Genomic DNA, 20,317 nt, shown 5'->3' on the forward strand with positions numbered 1-20,317 from the left:
ATAAATATATGTATTTAATCCTCCTACTGGCAGTAACTTTTCTGCATTGGGTTTGGGTTTCCCCTGCCTTAGCCAGCCTGAGGCATTTTCCTAGCCTCTTCAGTTGTTTCCAGAAAATGCAGACAGTGGGCATATGGAGTGTTTCAACAAAAATGCTGTTCTGCAGAACAGGGGCAGTCACACTAAAAGCCCTGCTCCGAGTTACTGTGGAGCAGGTTTCTAAGGGATCATTTCTTTCTTCCTCAGAGTTACCGAGACCCTCATTCTCCATGACAGCGTGGCAGCTGTCAAGTCCCCAAAGGCCTTGTCCACCAACCTCTCTCAGCTTCTGCAGGTCAACCATTTCGGCCTTTGGAGAAGGAACTTGGTTCCCTGAGGACCAGGAACACATTGCACTAAGCACACCCCCACGACTTCTGTCCAGAAGGCAGACAGTTGCATTTATAGTATTCTGTACAATACACTGCATGCTGTGCCCCAGCTGGCTTTCTCTCTGCATATCTGTTTTTACAGGTTATTGAGTTAGTTTACTTTGGGAGCTTAGGATTTGTTGTGGGGAGAGTAGTCTTCCCTGTCCTCCTTGCTCTGCTGTTGAATTTACTCGGCTGCTTTGTCACTGGGGCTGAGATACCACATCTGGTGAGACTTCCCTCTTGCTCATCCAGTGGGCTTCTTCTCTGGGTGGTTCCAAATTTATAGTCCTGACTAGCTTCCCTCTAGGTTTTGATGACTTAAGCGGTGTATAAATCCTGTTTTATAAATAAATGGCACCAGGTGATTGACATGTGGATGGCTTCCTCCACCTGTCAGTGTTGGCCGGTGGGCTCTTGAATCTAGGATCTCTAAAGTATGGTGTGTGTCCCTCCTTTTGTGTTTTAAAGAGCCCTTGTGATTGTAACACCAACCCTACATTATATAGGCAGTTGTTGAACAGCAATAGAAACTAATGGGGAGCCATAGAGGTTCCCGGTGTTTCCTCAGGGGCCTTGATCACCCTTTCCAGCAGTAAACTTGTGTTCTTGCCGTTTGGAAACGAAACAGCACTATCCAAAAACAATAGGGGCTTCCTCTACATATTCAGGGGACACCCTTGGTACACAGGGTTATATTTTTTTTAAAAAAATCACCTGTTTGTGTAATCCAGTAAGCTGCATAAACTTACTACTCCAAGTTGAGTCTTGGGAAGTGGGGGCATGCAGATAAAATGTGAGAGTCCTTTGAGAGTTATGATCGGCATGTAGGCAGTTACAGAAAAAACAACTGATATGGGGCTTCATACATGACATTTTAATGTGCTGCTTTGTGAACCTGATGGCTTGTAACAGGTTACTGTGTAGAATTACTAAAGCCATTTTTCAACACATGCCCAATATTACAAATGCCTGTTTTGCATGTTTCTATTTCAGCCGCGTCGTTTTGTGTACATTAGCACAGGATTCCAAGCCAGCTGCCCACATATTTCCTGTCAACTAACTGCTTTTTATGCTGGAAGAGTCACACATTGAAGGAAAAGGCCTTCTAGAATTCTAGAATGAGGAAATGTTGCAGCTGAGAACTTGTGTGAAATCCAAGCTTTCCTCAGTTGTGCCACAAGTAAACCAGGGCATTTTGTTCCCGATTTGAAGTGAGCATTCTGCTTTTTCTTGATTTGTATTGCTGACTTGTATTTTCCTTTGCTTTAAATTGGAGAGCATAGCTAAAAAGAGCTGTTATTTCCTATAGTTGTGGTCTCTCTGAAGTCCTGGAAAGAGCTGTGAGGGACATTACTTGTTCTTTCTTGAGGAAATAGTATGTTTAGCATTGACCGTAGTCCTGGCTTTTCAGTCTTCTATTACCATCAGACATGCTGCTCTGAAGGTTGAGTAATGCCTTGGTTTTTATTCTTCCAGGCAGGTGCAGTGATTAACATTTTGCAGTGGTCTCCCTCAGAAGGTGATGGACTCTCCTTCCTTGGGGGTTTTAAGGCAGAGGCTGGATGGCCATCTGTCATGTATGCTTTATTTGAGATTTCCTACATTGCAGGGGGTTGGACTGGATGATCCCTGGAATCCCTTCCAACTCTGCAGTTCTGTGAGTCTATAAATATATGACACTCAACTAGTCAAACTGTTAAACACTTGTGTTTCTATATAATATAGGTAGATAACTTGCTTCCACCTGGAAGCTGCATATATTTCTCCAGGAGGGTTTTTCCATCGTCATTTTATTTGTATGCCATCTTTCCATAATTAAAACCATGCTCAAGGCATCTTATAACATGAGTTACATAATTACAAACGTAATAAAAATAGTCAGAATAAATAAAACACATCAAAAAGTACACAACTGAATTGAAACAATGTCCTCATAAATCAAAAGAATAAAACTAAAGATACAACAATTATTATTACAGTGGTGCCCCGCAAGACGAATGCCTCGGAAGACGGAAAACCTGATAGACGAAAGGGTTTTCCGTTTTGGAGGTGCTTCGCAGGACGAATTTCTCTATGGGCTTGCTTCGCAAGACGAAAATGTCTTGCGATTCCTGGGGGGGTTTTTTCGCTCCCCACCCCCTTTTTCTAAGGCACTAAGCTGCTAATAGCCTTTTAGCAGCTAATCCGCTAATCCCTTAAGCCTTTAATAGCCGCTAAACCGCTAATAGCGATAATCCGCTAATGGGCTTGCTTCGCAAGATGAAAAAACCGCTAGACGAAGAGACTCACAGAACGGATTTTTTTCGTTTTGCGAGGCACCACTGTAATTAATATCCTTAATTAATAACAAAAAACCAACAAAGCACCTTAAACAAACCACAGCCCAAGAGTCTCTTCAGCAGCCTCAGCTTTTGTAGCTGCAGAGCTTTGTCTTCCCAGGCCAAGTGAGAAAAGGCCAGCAAAGCAGGGAGCAAGTCTTCCAGGACTTGCAAGACCCTCCAGAATGCTGTGATGCCATGTTGCCAAAAGCACTGAGGGTCCCCCAGGGTTTTGCGCTTTCTAAAAAAAACACCTGACTGCTCCTATAGGTACTCTGTTGTGATACTGTGATGCCCAAAGGTTTTTGCAAGGGGCCCAAAGCCCCTCAAGAATTGCCACAGAAGATCTTGGCCTGCGGTCCCTGGAGGGTTTGACCATGGGTCACTGTGGTCCTTCACATAAGAAATGGTTAGCCACTGCTGATGCAAAATAACAGCAAGGAGTAAAAATATTTGACACGTAAGACAAAACACTAGGAAGGAAACACTAGGCTCAAAACTTCCATGCCTATGGTTTTCAGTGGTTGGTTCCAGGTTTTCCCCTTCCCTTTGATGTTGGTTCATAACAAGGTTCAAAGAAGGCCTGTCATTAGTAACAAGTGGCAAGTCAAAACAGATAGAATGACATCCCATTCTGCCCCCCTTCCCAGGCCAAATAACAGGGGCAAATAGCAGCCCTAGCTTAGGGCAGGCTAAATCTTGTTTTGGTTGGGGTTGAAAGAGGGGCCTTGTGTTTGCTTTGCTCCTGGACAGTTGTTTTCCTATTTCTTCTTCAAAGTTGCTGTTTGCAAAAGCCCTGCTTTTACTAAAGGTTCTCAATACTCCATGAGCTGGTTTAGTTTCCGTGCTAGTTTTGTATGCGGAGATCGTAACAACAGGAAGCCTCTGTGATGCACTATTTTGTCACAACTGTTCCTCTCCACTTGGAGCCAATCCAGGCATTCCCAGGTCATTTTTTAGACTTTTGAATAGCACGGCACTGTCATATGTATACTTGTAGGGGTTTGCATATTTGAATGTTCACTAGCATGTTTTGCCTTTGCGTTGTCTAAAAGCTTTCAAATATACAGTCATCCTCCTAGACGTCTAAGATGGTACAGTCCTCTGTGCCTGTTTTTGTTTTAAAGAAAACAGACTGGCCTTGGCCAGGGCAAAAGATAACTGACTCAGCTTTTACAAAATCATTGCAGGATGTGGGGGTAGAAAGACTGGTAGCTGGAGAAGTGGAGCTGTCATGATGGATTGGTTTTATATTGCTGATAGAAATCCTGTTTGAATCAAGCTCCCCATTGGTATGTCACATTAATACAGAAAAATGCATACTATTTGACCTGCCTAACCATGAAACATTGTTAATACAAATGTTGTTGGCCAGCCCTTTGTAGGGTAGCTTCCTATGAGCCTACATTTACAGTCCTGCTATCAAGGAATGTAACACTAAACCTTGGTGCGGGCCTTTTCTGCTGGTTAAGAGGCCTGAGGCAGGACGAGGAGCCTTGAAAGCAATAAGTGTGTTTCTCTCTCTTTACCTGTAAAAATATTGAACAAAGCCAGATACTTGAGTAACAGCTGTCCAGAACTTTAAAGAAGCAAGGGCTGATCATAAAGCTTCAAGCCCACTTTCCCTTTTATCAGAGGAGCTGAGGTTCCCACAAGGGACAGAACAGATGCACTTTTATGTTATTTGCTCTTGGAGTGTGATTTCTTGATGGGGAGTGAAAATTACTTAATTTCAAAGCTTTAAATTCTTTCTCCCTTTCTCTTGGCCTTTTTAGGTTGGAGGGTAACCTGGCAAAGCACCAAGATGTCACTTCACAACACGAGAGCCTCAGCTCTCCTTGCTTGGGTAAGATACCTCTTCTTTATTCTTTGTAACTGCTTAGGATGTAGCCACACCTTGTGCTCTGGTGCCTTCTTTTCCCTCTAACTGTGCTCTGTTATCCTTGTCCAAAATGCTTTGTGTAGCTGACAGTTCCCTTTGCGACACTGTGTTTTTGATCCAGCAGATCTTCCCTGTGAGAAACAAGTTACTGGGATGTAAAACATCTTACTTTAGGAAAGGCAAAACTGGCAGTAAAAACAGGGCAGTTGTAGCGAGAGAACCAGCTGTGTTTCAATGACAAAACGGGCAGTGAGATGTCCGTAACTCAATTGTAGGGCATCTTTTTTTTTTCTTTTTTTCTTTTTTGGTACACAGAAGGTTCTGGGTTCAGTTCCCAGAGTCTCCAAGTAGGGTTGAGGGAGACCTCTGTCTGAAGCCCTGGAGAGTGTTTAGTGTGCCAATGTGATTCAAGGCCTGATTGTAAGAATTGAAGCAGTGTAAATTTTAAGTTGTCAGTTAACATGGTTTATTAGCCACATACGCTCCATTATTTAGAAAATGTGCATAGAAGTATGCATGGGGAACTGGATTTAAGTCAGCTCCCCCCCCCCCTCCTGATGTATGTAATGGGTTTAAATCAATGGCACCCTGAGGAAGCATGTCATGGGGGGGGGGGAGTTTCTTTCCTTAGATGCTCTGTAAAGCTTTCAGATATGCTTGGTTCAGATAAGTGTTGAGACCTTGGATTTAATCCAAAACTTCTGAAATTTGTTGCTTTTTATCAGGAAAGGGGTGGAGATGAGGAGTTGGACCTCTTTTTGAATGCCTAGAAAGCTCCTGGCGCTTCCTGGATGTTATGTTAATTGTCAGTTGCTCCCACTCCCTCAGACTCCTTAAAGATATTGATGAGATTTACGCATGTTTGGAAAAGGCCATGGTTAATGTGAGAGCTGTTAAAATTAAGTCTACCGTAACTAGGAAAAATTTTCAGGTACCCCCAGGCAGTCATGAAGAATGAGGGTTCATTGGAGCAATGTTGTTCAGTGGTTCCCATATAGAACTGTTTGTATTAGTTCCTACGTGGGGTTAAGGCACCAAGGCAGGGCGCGTAAGAAAATCCCTGCTGAAACGATATAAATGTCTATCTGGTCCATCACTGTGAGCATCCAGAGCCCTCTGAGACGCTCACAAGCAGGACATGAGAGTACCATCCTTCTCCCACTGGTAACTGAGGCCTGCTGTCTCCTCTGGAGGTAGCATCTGGCCACTGGGACTTGAAGACTAAAATCCATGTAGAGTTGTATCAAGCAGGAGGCAAGGAAAGGAAATAATTTGTACTTCTTCTGCACCCTATTCCAAAGCCTCATGATCAGTTGTGATGTACCCATTAAGTTTTTTGCTTTATGGCAGATGGGTAGGGCATGTTCCTGTTGATGTGCTGAAGGCTATTATCTATCACTCATCTTTATGTCTGATCTGAGATCCTTCCATCTCCAAGTGCAAGGTGTATGCAGTGCATTGCTAAGTGCTTGTATGTTTTCCTTGATGGGGTTTCAACCAAGCTTATGTGTGGGTAAACTCCAATTGATACATCACCACAAGTTTCAGAATTGATGCACTGACTGAGCTGTAAGATGCTGACCTTATTCCTTAACTTGCCAGCAAGTGGATTTCTAGCCTGTGATTTGATTCATCTTCTCTTCTTCAGGTGAACAGCCTGAAGCTGGATGATACCCTGAATTCATTGTCTCAGCTCCAAGACTGCAGCATCTTCATCAAGATAATCAACAAAATGTAAGAGGCACCGAGGACACCTTCCTTTTTCCTTGCTATACTGTGAAGTCAATGTGCATTGCAATGTTGTTGTTTTTTAAGTCTTGTAGGGACAGAGGCTGAATGCTACAGCCATTGAACAGCAGTAGCAAATGATGTACAAAAAGTGATCAGTATAACTGCTAGTCATAAAGATGATCAAGCTTTGAAGAGCCCTGCAGGCGCATCCCCTGGTGCTGGAAAACCTTTTAGTTAGTTCCCATCCCTGGGTTCTCCAGTGCTTTTACCTCTATACTGTAGGCCACTCTTTGCAGTAACAAGTGCTTGGAAACCAGCTGCTGTAATAATGCACCCCCCTCCAAATGCTAATACAGAATTAAGTACTTGTGTAAATTCTCATTCCCCCATAGCCCTGACAATGAGCTTCCTCCCTTCCAGTGTTGTTCAAGTGCATAGGTGAAATCTGTAGCACTTTCAGAGTCTTAGGAATAACCATAGTGGAACTCGGAGGTTTTAAGGAATTGTAGCCTGTTTGCTGTTGATTACATTCTTTGTCTCTTAATTGGATTCTGAATTAAATGCAGAACATATTCTGATATAGTGTTGTTGTTGTTTTTATTTGATGAAAGTTATTTTTGTACTTTACATCCTAAGCTGGGAGAGCCTCTCTTGATGCACCTTGGCTATTGTTACCTGTCCTGCTGGACGGCTGGAGGTGCATTTAAGAAATGATTCCCAGTTGTGTAGGAGGAGGTAGTGAAGAGGACTTCCTTCAGAGTCTGTATTTACTCAAAGCCTACTTAATCCCATTCCATCTGGTTTTGAACTCTGATAAACAAATCCATGAAACAAGCTGCCATGTCAGGCACTTTGCCTGCACTGTAAGAACTTTGGGGTTTTTGTAAAGGTTTGGGGAGGATGAGGAGACTCGGTTCAAAAACTGCAAATGATCTGCACCTCAGTTTATGAAGTACTGTGTAAAAGGGGTGTCAGGTTTTCTTCTAAGCCTCCTGCTGGATTTCAGGAATTAGTGGTGTCCCTCCATTGCAGTTCTGTAGATACTTAATTTCCATCTTCTTTTGGTAATTGTTCTAGGAGCATATTGGAGGTGTGCAGGCAGCCTCATAATTTCTCCTGAAATGCTTGGAAGCCCAAAGCACCCTGAAATTTCGGCTTATACTGCCCAGATACCATCTAATTATCTGTCTGGTGTTTTCATAATGCTAAGATGCTTAAATTACTTTTCTACAAATGTACCCAAAGCAACATATAAAAATAAATGCTAACTACTAGAATGTTGCAGGCAACCAAACAATCACAAAACAAGCAGCAGACAAAAGTCAGAACTCTAAAACAGGAGGGTACCATTAAAAGTATTGTTAAATTTTGTTTTAAAAGTGTTACTCTGATATCCAAGTACTGATAAGAAGGTGCTGAACAATTTTGTTGGCGTTCCAAAAATGAGGTGCCATCATACTCTCCCCACCAGGCCATGTAAGGTCTTAAAAGTTAGTCACATGTGGGTGAAGGTGACCCTCAATGTACTCTGTCCCAAGGTGTTCGCCACCCTGGATTCCTTTGGGAGGAAGGGCGGGATATGAATCGAATCATAATAAATTTGCTATTCTTTACCTACCTGGTTCAAGCACCTTGCAGTGAAGCAAACCCCTTCCTTGAATTTTTAGAGCTAACATTTTAATTCTTGGCAGTTTGCTGTGTCAGACTCTGAAGCTGTTTGGGTTCTGCTGAGCAGCCTGAGCTCAGAGTAGATGAGTGTGGGTGCTTGGCTGAAAAAAAGCCACTGATCAAACGTCCTAAAATTGTGAAGCGTGGAACTAGGATAGCTCACAAGTTGGTAGAGCATGAGCCTCTTGATCATAGGGTTGTGGGTTCGAGATCCACGTTGAGCAAAGGATTCCTGCATTGCAGAGGGTTGGACTAGATGACCCTTGCGGTCCTTTCCCAACTCTGCAACTCCATGGTTCTCAGATACTTGTTTCAGGCAGCATAGTACAGGGGTTGTTCCAGGCCTGACTCTGAGTGTCGCAAACTTGAGAAGCAGCACAATTGGCTCCCCCTAGTGGCTCTTTTGGGTGCATCATTGTGCAGTCTCTAGTGGGCGTTGCTCACAATGTAAACAAGGAAGTAAACAGAATCTAATCGTTAGTTATTAAGTCTGGGGAGTTCTGCCTTTGGATGCAAAGGATAAGTGGAGAACACCAGGGATAGCTGTTGTCTTTCTGAGTGTTCATTTTGTGTTCTGGACTGTGTTAGTCTTGCAGTCTGATCATCAAGTCTTTTCCCCACCCACCGTTCCCAGTATGAACCCAGTCAGATGCTCCCATAGTTTCTGGTCATACAGAGATACCAATGACATTGATAAGCAGCTGGCAATTGTGGTGTTTCCCACTGCTGCCTTTTCAAGAACAATCAGATCAGCTTTCCCCAACCTGGTGCCCTCCGGATGTTTTGGACTACAACTGCTATCAGGCCCAGCACCACATGGCCATGATCATTGGGACTCATGGGAGTTGTAGTCCAAATCAACAGGAGATCATGGGGAGGGCTTGATTGGACAGCTTTAGGGACTGATACATCATTTAATCTTCTATGTTCATAGGAAGTCTATTTCAGATTGCTTTATTGTATGAATGCCCTTTATGAAGCAAGCAAAAAAAATCCTTTGCTTTGTCTTTTAGCTAGATCTCCTGCTTCATTAATGGCGTAATAGCTTAAAAATGCTTACTCTTTTTCACTTAATGACACTTCTCCCTGCCCACAAATACACCAGCCTGCTTTGAATTGGAACTAGTTGTACCCAGACTACTTCCCTGTCCAGTTTCGCAAGGGAAACGGCTACCGTTTTACCGTGTTACATAGCTTCAGGCTTCAAAGAGGTCCATTCTAGGTGCCACAGTAAACAGGCTGGACTGTAGATGTGAACTCTTCCTCATTTGTTTCCGATTCTCATCATCCCTCTGGTCAAATAGTTCATCAGGAATGACTCTGTCTCTCTGTTGAAGTGCTTGCTTTGTTCTCTTCCAGTCATGGCTCTGAAGAGGGACGGGACCCTTTGCAGCAGAGTTTGCCAGACCGGGTTGCCTATGTCGTCGGCTTTCTCAAGAGTAAGAGATCCTGCCACTTGGTGCATCTTGGCTCTTTCTGAATTTAGATAATCTGTTGTCTGCACATCAGCCTGAGCCTCCATCTGCCACACTCTCCAATGTGGAGGAAGCTGGCAAGCAAAGCTGTTGTTAATGCAGAAACTTCTTAACAGTCTCTCCTGTTCCTAGAAGATAGATAGAGTTGGTGGCAAGAGTGGCAGTTTTCCATACTGCACTACTTTTCCCCACTCATACAGTTAAAAATTGCAAGAGTATGTGAGCCTGTGTGCAGCTCCCACAATGATTTTGTGAAGACTGAACATTGGAAGAAAGTAGCCAGCAGGTCCCTCTACCCATGTAAGGCCAGGGGAGGGGAGGGGAATAAGCATGGCAAGACTTGCTAGGCTTAAGTTCCCCTTCTGCCTGCTGGTCCCCCTTGTGCAGGAGAGAAGAGAGAAAACTCAGCCAGAGACATTTAGCTGCCCAGAGGTGATTCTTACTTGCCTTGGGTCCACTTGGTGAAAGGCTATTTCAAGCCTGATCTCAGGTTCAGTCCAAAGGTGCTCATGGCAAGCTGCCACAGCTAAAGGAGAGGAAGCCATTGGAACGCCTCTGCTGCTTATGAGCAGTAAATGCCCCAGAGCAGCTAAAAAGACGATGTGTACATAGATGTAAAGCAATCTAAGCTTTAGAGCCGAAATGGACAAAAATGTAGTGGCTACACTCATTTTTGAAGCCGAAAACCTTCCTAGATCTTTTTGATAAACCACCCCTGCACTTCCACCTGAGGGTGGGGTGCGGGGTTGTTTTGGGTTCCATAACTAGCCTAGACCTTTTCCTTGGGGTTGGTGCTGTGATTGAATTCAAAGACTCCTTTTTTAAATTCACATTCCTCTTCCAGAACGCTGCAAGCACAAATCCACAGCACAGAACTTGGTATCTGAGGAGAAGCTTCTAGCAGCGGAGGAGTTGGAGCTAGCCAAGGTATGCACACACCTGCTGCTCTCTTTATATAGGGGCTCAGGCTGGCATTGTGGGAGATGGTTGTTAGCAGCGTCAAGAGGACATGCTGGAATGAGATTCTTAACGTGCCCCAGAGTGTGAGAGGGTGGTGCTCAAACAGGGCTCAATAAGCTAAAATGCATTAGAAAATATATGTTTTAAAGTTATCGGCAGAAGGAAACACATTGCAGCTTATAAAAGGGGTGAGTGTAATGGTATGAAGGAGCAATCAACAGTACATTGTACATGAATAAATATTGGGAAAGGGAAAAATAAGGAACAATGTTATGCAGATGATGATTATATGGAAAGCAAGATAGAATATTAATATGTGACTTTGCTATTAAACTTTGAAAACCAATATGCAAGATTAAAGTTAACCATTGGTGGGTCATATGCTGCCTTCCCCCCCAAACTCCACCAGCCCTCTAGATTTCCATCATGCGCTAGTCTCTTGACCAAAGTTTTATTCCTCTCCACAGCTGTCCTAGATCACCTTCACTATGCATGCAGATGTGCCCTCACAGGGAAGTTCATTAACACAAGTCATTGTTTTAAAACACATACAATGGTGGCCTGATAAGTGGGAGGAGCTATTTCCAAATTATGGAAAATCATGCACCAGTGGTGGAAAGATAGCAACCAATCCTGGATCGACATCCAGCTTATTTTAAAAAGGTTCTAAGGACATCTGTAGAAAGCTGTATTCACGACATCAGAGTTCATATCTTTGCATCTTCTGACGGGCAAAATGCACAGTCTTGCGCTCCCTTTGTATGTGGCATGTGATGTTACATCACTCTGTCTCTGCTGTTCTTCAGGTGGTCATGCTGCTGTTTTACTATGCTTCCATGAGTGATAAGATTCCCAGAGAATGGACCACGGTTGAGTATGATCTCCAGGTAACTCAAACATTCTGCCTCCAGCTATAGATGCCTTATCAGCTAAGTGACCTTTTGGAGCCTGCTAGGGATGGAAGAACTGTCTGTGGTGATGGTTTTGGGGTGGCTCACATTCCACAAAGGATAGTCCAAGCTAAAGCAGCAGAGGGGAAAGCTTGCTTAAAGGGCAGGATACCTTCCTCTGGCTTTACATGTGACCAGAAGTTCCTTTGGCTAGGAACCACAAGTAGGGAGGGCTGCACATTTCCTCCAGTGGGGGCAACTGGTTGGCCACTGTGGGAAGAGCCGTGTGCTGAACTAGAGGAGCCATTTGCCTCATCCAGCAGCAAAGGCTTCTCTTAGGTTCACAGTTGCTCATGCTGCCCTGTCTCCTCCTCCTCCTCCTCCTCCTCCTCCTCCCCCCCCTCCCTGTTCCCTCAGGCGGAGATGGCTAAGTCACTGAACTTCATGTTGTACAACGAAGATTGCCTCGGTGAGAATCTGGAGACCTTCCTTCAAAAGAAAAGTAAGTGCCGGGTGAGCATGGGGGACTGAAATACCTTCAGGGGCACGAGGCTGCCCTGCTGACTTCAGTGGCTCAACCCAGATCGGGCCACACAGTTTGATCTCATGGCTGCCCCACTGCAGGTTTGTTGGAACAGCAGTGAGCAGCTGGAGGGGGGCAGCGGTTCCTACACAGCGAGTCTAAAGCGGATAAAGTCTGAGTCACTAGTTGCGGGTGGCAATATTTGGTGAGCTGTCTGTTGAGATGCAAGTGTTCTTGGTGAGGTTAAGGCATTGGTTCAAAAGCTTCTGTCTGGCTTTTCCACAGGCTCTTTCAAAGCAAGTAGGAGCCAGGTGTAGGCATTAGCATGGCATAATTTACAGAGGGTGGGGGGAGTCAAAGGGAACGATGCTGGCTGAGCTCTTGCAAATTGGTCGGAGTGAACAGGAGCTTTAATGGCCGGAAATACTGCATTGATGCAGAATACTGCTGTCCAGAGCTGACTCAAGACTTACAGCCCTTATGTGGAGGCTTCTAAAAAAACACTTCCCTGTGGAAGTATTCTGTCTGGCAGACAAAGCCTCTTCTTGCTTCTGGCCCATTGGCATGCAGCATCTGCACGCCAGTGGTGCACATCTCCTGCCTCAATCAAGTTGTATATCTGCATTCAAATGAGTCAGAATAAGATTTTATGCCTTGTAAATTTTCCATGTTGGATATAGAGTAAACATCATTATGCAGCCTCTGTATGGGGGCCCTAAACTGCAGAGAATCCTGGAAAGTGGATTTCTCCTTGTCCTCACAAGACACTTTGATTGTGTGTTGTGTTTGCCTTTAGATTGGCTGGCAGTGAAAGGTCCTTTATGCTTTGGGAATATACTATCTCCCATTTGGTATTCCCGATTCTATAAGACACTCATAGCCCCTCTTGCTTGCTTTTTTCTTCCTCAGCTAAAAACAACAACAACCTGAAACATTTTCTTCATAAGCTGGTTGATCTGTGCACTTAATAAACCGAATTGTTCATTCCTTGAACTTCTTCAGCTGACCCAAATGGGGTGGATGGGGGGGGGTGGATGGACCCTGGGCTTAAGGTTTTGCTTCTTTTGCTTTTTTCTTTGCTGCTGCCAAGCTGGCTCTGACATCCTGCACACCCTCCCTCTTCCTCCAGTGCCACAATCATCGAGTATCTCCAGCACCAGCTCGGAGGAGACCACCCCACCAAGGCGAGAGGTGCACTTCTTGAAGCTGCAGAAGGTCGCCTCTTCATCCGGCTTGAATAAGTACGTTATTGACTAGTTGCTTCCCAGGATTCGTGGTTGTGATTCCAGCAGTCTGATGCCACACAGGCAGATGGAAACCCTCCTTTCAGGGCACTTGCAGGATTTGATATGGCCCCTGCCTGGGAAAACCAAATTCTGTTCCAAGGAGACACCAGATCTCTGCTTTTGATCTAAGTTACTTGAGGCTTTTTCCTCAGCTTGTGAAGGTGGAATCTGATTTTTTTGTAGAATTCTGAGTTGCCTTTGGAAGCGTGGAATTTGTGGTTTGCACAGAAACTGGCAAGGGAGAGAATAAAGAGGTGGTGAAGAGATGATAAGGAGTTGCATAGACAGTGAAGCCCCATACCATAATTATTATTGTTGCATATCGCCTGCCCTTCACCAGCAGATTCTAGGTGGGTTACAACAATATAAGACACAGAACTGAAAACAGTTGAAGGAAATTCAGTTGCAGGAATAGGCCGGGTTGTGAAAACATGTTGTACCTCTGGTGTCAAAGGCTGAAGTAAAGAGACTTCCTGGGGTAGCCAGGGGAGGCCTGGGAACAGAGTTCTTCCTCCACCACAGCACCCCCATGTGGCCAAGCTGTGTGTCTGCTCAAAACAGAATTGGTGAATCCCATTGTGGGTGCAGGTGGGCTAAGAGACCTTAAATGTCAGTTTGGAAAGCTTACGTGTGCCTGCTCAATTTATGTTTCTAGTGATATGCCCAAGGAAGGAGGTTACATTTAAGCCAACTTAATGGAAACTTCTAAAAATAGAAGATAATAACATAAAAATGTATGTGAATGACAATATATCAAATATCTAGATTACAGAGTCAGCTTAGTAGCTGTAAGACTTCACAAGACCTTGGGTCTCTATAGTTCCTTAGATCACTTAATAACATTTTCATTAGATCTAGGTTCCCCCACTCCCACACAGTGTTTTTCTGGTGAACAGTTTGAAGGGAAACTCAGGAAAATAAAGTGCATTCCCCTGAGACAGTTCTCTTTTCAGCAGCTCTCACTGCAGCCCTTTAAATAGTTCCAAGTAAAAATTTTAAAAGCAGTGTTGTTAGGTTCTGTTTGAGTGTCTGCTTCAGGAGAAGGGGCCGTAGCTCCATGGTAGAGGGCCTGCTTTGCATTGAGGAAGCGCCAGGATTAGTCCCCACGGGCACCTGCAGGTGAGACCCCTGCCTGAAATCCTGGAGAGCCACTGCCAGTCAGTGTGGGCTGTACTGAGCTGGATGGACCAGGGTTTGACTCAGGAACACAGGAAGTTGCCTCACACTGTCTGCCAAGTGGGGCAAGAAGAATTCTGGAAGCCTGGTTGGGAGTGAGTGCTGCCGTCAGCCGTAATGGAAGGTGGTGCATATCGTAGAGCTTGAACCGTGTCCACTTCTTGGCACTCTCTTTGTGATCTCACAGAGGGCCTTGTTCAGCTGGGCTCTCATTGCTGTCTGCAGTTGGAACTGCACTGACGCTGGCCGTGCTCTCATTGGCTGAGTGGCATGGGATAAGCCGGGATTTGAACTCTGCTTCAACCTCTTTGCAGCTTGCATGGTGGTATCCCTGGCTCTCCATTGCTAGTATTTGCTAAATGTGAGCAGAGAGGAGCTAGGAACAGATGCCTGCGTTGTCTAGCTCTAGACCCTCTTCCCTGTTACAGTTGCGGGGATGGCTTTCTAAGACCATATCACTTGTCCTGTAGCTTGAGTGAGGTTAGCGCAGCATGTTTGGGGACATTGCAAAGCACATCTCTTTGTGTGTCAACTAGATAAATGGGATGGCTGGGTCATGTTTCTTGGCACAATGTGGAATTTTTAATAGCGCTTGTAGAATCTGAATGGTTAACCATTTATACTTGTTTCCTTTTGGATGTCATAACATGAACCACATTTTGCTCAGCAAGAGTTTTGTGCAAGCGTCTTTCACATGTAAAAAATAAAAATTCAAATGCAGATGGCTGGTACTTCTTCGCAGGTTGCTCCCTGGCTCCTCAGCCTCTCCTATGGGTGACATCATGCATTCACCCCAGTTTCAGATAAGGAAGCTGAAGAAGCTGCTGGAAGACGAGAGAGAAAATCGAGATGAGCTGGAACATGAGCTGGCAGAGAGCCGAAAGCTCGTTGATGAGAAAGGTGAGGGGGTCAGCCACTGGAGTGGAGTGGTTGCTGCCAGGGTGCTGAGACAAGCAGAGCCCTTTCCTCAAGCACTTTTTGTGGGAAGAAGCAATGAAAGTGCTCCTGAACCTCTCAGTTGCAGGAAAAGAGGGTGGCAGCAGTGAACCATCGGGGATGGGTGTGGCGGGAAAAGCAATGCTAGCGGTTCCTTGGAGGCTGTTGATGTATTTGTAGGTGTGTTCTTTTTGCCTGCTGTTTCAACTCATGTTGTATGGCTGCCCTGGGCTCCTAGAGGGAGGTTGGGACGAAAAAACATTACTAATAATGGTTGCACGTCACCCCAGTCTCAGCGGGCGAGATTCCAGTGGTTCCAGGTCCACTTACCCAGGGTTCGTGTTTCCTTTTGGAAATGAGGCACGGCTCAGACTGTGGTATCTTTAGGATATATGTTTACGCATATATACAACCTGAACCTGCGATGGAGGGACTCAGAGCATTAGCACCACAAAGGGCCTTGTTTGCATAGCTGCAGCCTTGGATTCAAACAAATTCACCACTGTGCGCTGACCCTCTCTCCAGCTTGCTGCCTTTGCCAGCCTGCAACCGTTTTTCATCGCTAGGTCACATTGCAGCCAACCCTAAAGACTCCACTTTAAACTCTCCCTCTGTCTTCTAACCAACTCTCTCATTTGCTATTGGCCCAGAGCCCCCTCCATGGCTCATTACCTTCCCAGTGTTCTCTAAATGGCTCATCTCCCAAGCGTTTACCTCAGGCATTGGCCCTCCAGATGTTTGGGACTACAATTCCTATCATCCCTAGCTAACAGGACCAGTGGTCAGGGATGATGGGAATTGTAGTCCCAAACATCTGGAGGGCTGGGGTTTACCTATGCCTGGCCTACCTCATCAGGAAACTGGCCTGGCTTCTATTTTAACATTTGCCTTGATTAAATCCCAACCCCTACTGAACCCAGGAGTTTTAGGGGAGTCTGGTACCCACAGGTGCATAACATAATAATCTAACTAGAAGGAATATGATCTAGATAAGAACTAGATGATGTGTTAGGATCCTAATGGAACTTTCCATGGACTAGAACTTAAAATCCTGCTCCTAATTGTGGTCAGCCGTAGATCCATCTGGCAAAACACTTTACTGGCCCCACCAGCTCTCTGTTAAAGAGGGCACATGCCAGACACAAACAGCCTCACTCTCCTCCCTCCAAATTCTGCAGTCAGATTAAATTTCTGCAAAGTGAGCAAGTTGCCTAATCCTGTGTTCAGATGCCATTGTTATTTGTCTTTGTTCCCTGTGCTGCTCTGTGTATTGTGCAACCTCTGCTGGGAGGCAGAGCAACACACAGCCCGTCCAGAGTCGCTTTGTCTGGATGGAGAGGAGCCTGGTTGCTGTACAGGGGGAAGCCACCATGTGCCTTTTAGTTTCTGAATAATCAGTGCCCTCTCTTCTCCCCTCCTGCTTCAGAAACACGGATCCTGATGATGAAGCAGCGGATCGACCGCCTGACCCTCCTACATGAGAAGCAAGCAGCGGATCAGCTGGAATCCAAGGAAATGGAGGAACTCAGAGAAAAAAACGAGAGGTACTTCCTCCCTCGGGCTGGAATGTCCCACTAGGGCGGCCCCTCTGGTTCTCTTCGTTTTGTGTCTAGCTCACTACTTTGAAGACTTAAGTCGAAAAGTGGGATAGTAACCTACTAAATAATACTGATTTGCTCTGTTGGACTTTCCTGGCTCAGATCTGGGGTGCTGGGTTGTTTTGAAGAAGACTTTGCTGGGTAAGAAAATAGTGCTGGCCTCTGGCGTCACCTGCTGGTCAAAGGTGGTGAGGACACCTTGGGAACTAGGCAGTTCCCACCGTGCACCTCACTTGTTCCTACCTTTAATCGAAGCAGCCAGGGTCTCTCCTTAGCTCCTGCCCTTTTCATTATCCTTATTTGTCTTATTACAGTGGTGCCTCGCAAGACGAATGCCTCGCAAGATGGAAAACCCGCTAGACGAAAGGGTTTTCCGTTTTCAGAGGCACTTCGCAAGACGAATTTCCCTATGGGCTTGCTTCGCAAGATGAAAATTGACGATTTTTTTTGCGTTTTTTCCCCGCTCCAAAACCCCTTTTCCTGAAGCACTAAGCTGTTAAAAGCCTTTTAGCAGCAAAACCGCTAATCCCTTAAGCCTTAAAAAGCCGTTAATAGCCCTTAAACTGCCAATAGCGCTAATAGCGCTAATCCGCTAATGGGCTTGCTTCGCAAGACGAAAGAACCGCAAGACGAAAAGACTCGCGGAACGGATTCTTTTCGTCTTGCGAGGCACCACTGTACCTTACTTGTTTTTACTGCCTTTCACTTTCTTTTGTGTGCTGTTTCAGCCTTTAGTGTCTTCCTTGCCATGACTGGTGCCTTTGCCTTAAAAGGCTCCAACCAATTTGCTCTCCACCCTCCTAGCATCTTTGCTTATCTTGTCTACCCTCCACCTTGTCCTTTCTATCAGCTATGAAGCTTACTCACTGACCCAGGGCCAGTCGCTGTCTCTGACTTAACCTGCTCCGTAGCATTATTGTCAAGAAAATGCAAAGGATCCATATGCCTTTGCTCTAGCCCAGCTCCTTGAAAGAAAGGAGAGGGAGGGAATGCTGTCAGTGCTCTAGGGACTGTGCCACTGCTGTGGTGTTATAGTATCCGGCACATGGGTGCCATTTAAGAAACAGCTGAGAGTCATTTGCAAATCTGTTCCCTAGGCACACCTGGCTTACGATTGCCTTCAGCTGCTTGGAGTTGATTCTTCTTTAAAACATCTCTTCCTCCTTCAGACTTGTTTGTGGCTGCCATTCAGTGGGGAGAGAGGAGGAAGGCATGTTTTCTTTCCCCTCATTTACTCTCCCCTCTCAAGCTCCTGATCATTCACTCGGAAGGGGGAAGATGTGGAATTTTGGTCCCTATTATATCCTAGAGATCCATGGTAAGCAGGAGCTGATGTGCTCAGTCTAGGGCAGGGTTTCCCAAACTTGGGTCTCTGGCTGTTTTTGAACTACAATTCCCATCATCCCTGACCACTTGTTCTGCTAGCTAGGGGTGATGGGAGTTGTAGTCCAACAAAAGCTGGAGACCCAAGTTTGGGAAACCCTGGACTAGGATTTGTTGGCCCTCTGCTGTTGCTTTGACTGAACCCCCTTTTCCGAAGTTGACATGGGCCCTGACTATGGGATGCTGGTTTGTCAGCCCCAAAGAGCCTTGCGCATGGCATCTTCCAAAGTCTACTGTATTGGACTTTGGATTTCATAGCACTTAAAGGGAGCTGAGCTGTTCTAAGCATGGAGCTCCCTCAAGAAGTCATAGCAGAAGCAACGCTTAAAAGCTGTGGAGCAAGGCAGGCAACCAGGCTTTCTTTCAACCCAAAGAGCTCTCGGCCTTGTAGTGGAGGCTCAAGCCTGTGTGTTACCTGCTTCCTACGATCATAGAATCTGCATTGCAGGAATCTCAGCTGAAGCACCCATGACAGATGACCATCCAGCCTCTGCTTAAAAACCTCTAAGGAAGGAGGTGATCCACACCCTGTGTTGGGAGAGGTTCCCTGAGCTGCTGCCCTGCTCCAGAGCCCAAGCCAAGGGAGGGAGCCACTCTTGCCCTCAAGTAGCGCTCTTGCTTCTTGTCATGCCTGCCTCCCTCTCTTTCTCCCTCAGCCTCCTCATGCGCCTACATGAGACACTGAAGCAGTGCCAAGACCTGAAAACTGAAAAAGGCCAGATGGACCGGAAAATCAACCAGCTCTCGGAAGAGAATGGGGATCTTGCTTTCAGGGTATGTGAGCACCTGTTTTCTGTTGCTGCAGCAGCCTTGTAGTCTCCAAATGTGGGGTTGGGGTTGGGGGTAGGGAGAAGCACAATTATACTGGACCTGCAGGCTTCCGTTTTGGAAAGGAACTAAGCGAGGTTGAGGTATTGCCTCTGCCTGAAACTCGGGTGACCCTTGATTCCTTTTCTGCGCCTTGAGATCCTGGAAAGGGTTCGTTGAGTTTTGGTCTTGGAGCGGAAAGGCACTGAGGTGGCACCCTGGAGAAATGTGCCCCGTTCTCAGTTCATGTGTCGTAAGACCACAGGGAATATTGAACTCAAGTGGTTATTTCATTTATTTATTAAAAATATTTCTATCCTGCCCTTCATCTATACAAATAGCAAGAAACTACATAAAACAAACCATATAATAATTACAAAACACAGCATCAGAATAAAAAGAGGCAAGTAAAAACTACAGCAGCAGAGCGGGTTACACAAGTCCCCATGTGAAGGCCTTAGAGGAGCTTGTGGTTCCCTTACACAGAGTCAGGCCACTGGTCCATCTTGTCTGCTCTGACTGGCCATGGTTCCCTGGGACCCTCAGGCAGACAGAGAGATCTCTTCCCCATTACCTGAGACCCTCGTAACTATAGATTAGACCTGCAACATGCTGGATGTAAAGGATGGACTCCACCCTGAGCTATGAGGTCCCTTTCATAAAACCTCGGTCCCCCAATTCAATGCCCCTTAGCAATGATTATGCTTGTCTTTGAATTGAACACAGTGACCTCAGAGGAATCCCAACAAGGCCGACTGAGCTATAACCACCTGTATTCCGCCAGGAGTGTTAATACTGTTAGCAGACCTCACAGCTTGGGTAAATTAGATTGGAATAATAACTTAGTTTCTGGAGTTCAGAGGCTTTATTGATGCAGGAACTATTAATAGGATTAGTGGATCTGCGAGAGATGAAATTTTGCATCCTGTCTCAACAAGCTGGGAGAAAACAGCAACAAAATTGGTCAGCTTTTAAGGGATGGAGTTAGCCTATAGAGACTTACAAGCAAGTGCAGGCTAGGTTGCTAGACAGTGTCCTCCTGTGGTTTAAAGTAGCACATGAATTGTCTTAGAAGTTCATTGAGAAGGAAATGTTATTTGCTTGTCTCCAGCCACGTTTTGCTGCTGCCTTCTTCATGTTTCATTACACACTTGCAGTAGAGGGTTTGTTCTGCATAGTCCGCCACAATTTCAGGGCAGGGGAGTTTGTACCAATGCTAAAGACAAAGGCAGCAAGTGTCAAATAAATCCTTTCCCTGTTTTTGCAACACA

General features: G+C 45.5%; 3 protein-coding genes across 3 annotated transcripts in view; 2 read left to right on the forward strand and 1 right to left on the reverse strand.

Annotated features, from left to right (window-relative positions):
- Positions 1 to 20,317, forward strand: part of LOC310676834 (tigger transposable element-derived protein 1-like) — a gene marked incomplete at its 3' end in the record, with an annotated part of 1,439,559 nt that overhangs the window by 621,149 nt on the left and 798,093 nt on the right. The gene's annotated exons all lie outside the window — the stretch shown is intronic.
- RNF121 (ring finger protein 121) overlaps positions 1 to 20,317 on the reverse strand; it is a 175,900-nt gene that overhangs the window by 88,643 nt on the left and 66,940 nt on the right. The window lies entirely within an intron of this gene.
- The window catches only part of NUMA1 (nuclear mitotic apparatus protein 1), a gene marked incomplete at its 5' end in the record, with an annotated part of 70,275 nt that overhangs the window by 28,001 nt on the left and 21,957 nt on the right, over positions 1 to 20,317 (forward strand). The window contains 10 exon segments of the mRNA XM_083436020.1: positions 4,507 to 4,577; positions 6,262 to 6,347; positions 9,372 to 9,451; positions 10,332 to 10,414; positions 11,254 to 11,334; positions 11,755 to 11,839; positions 12,990 to 13,101; positions 15,065 to 15,222; positions 16,685 to 16,802; positions 18,896 to 19,013. Coding sequence (XP_083292146.1) covers positions 4,507 to 4,577; positions 6,262 to 6,347; positions 9,372 to 9,451; positions 10,332 to 10,414; positions 11,254 to 11,334; positions 11,755 to 11,839; positions 12,990 to 13,101; positions 15,065 to 15,222; positions 16,685 to 16,802; positions 18,896 to 19,013 — 992 coding nt within the window.

The sequence above is a fragment of the Podarcis tiliguerta genome, assembly GCF_965153285.1.
Source record: "Podarcis tiliguerta genome assembly, chromosome: 4".
Lineage (NCBI taxonomy): Eukaryota > Metazoa > Chordata > Lepidosauria > Squamata > Lacertidae > Podarcis > Podarcis tiliguerta.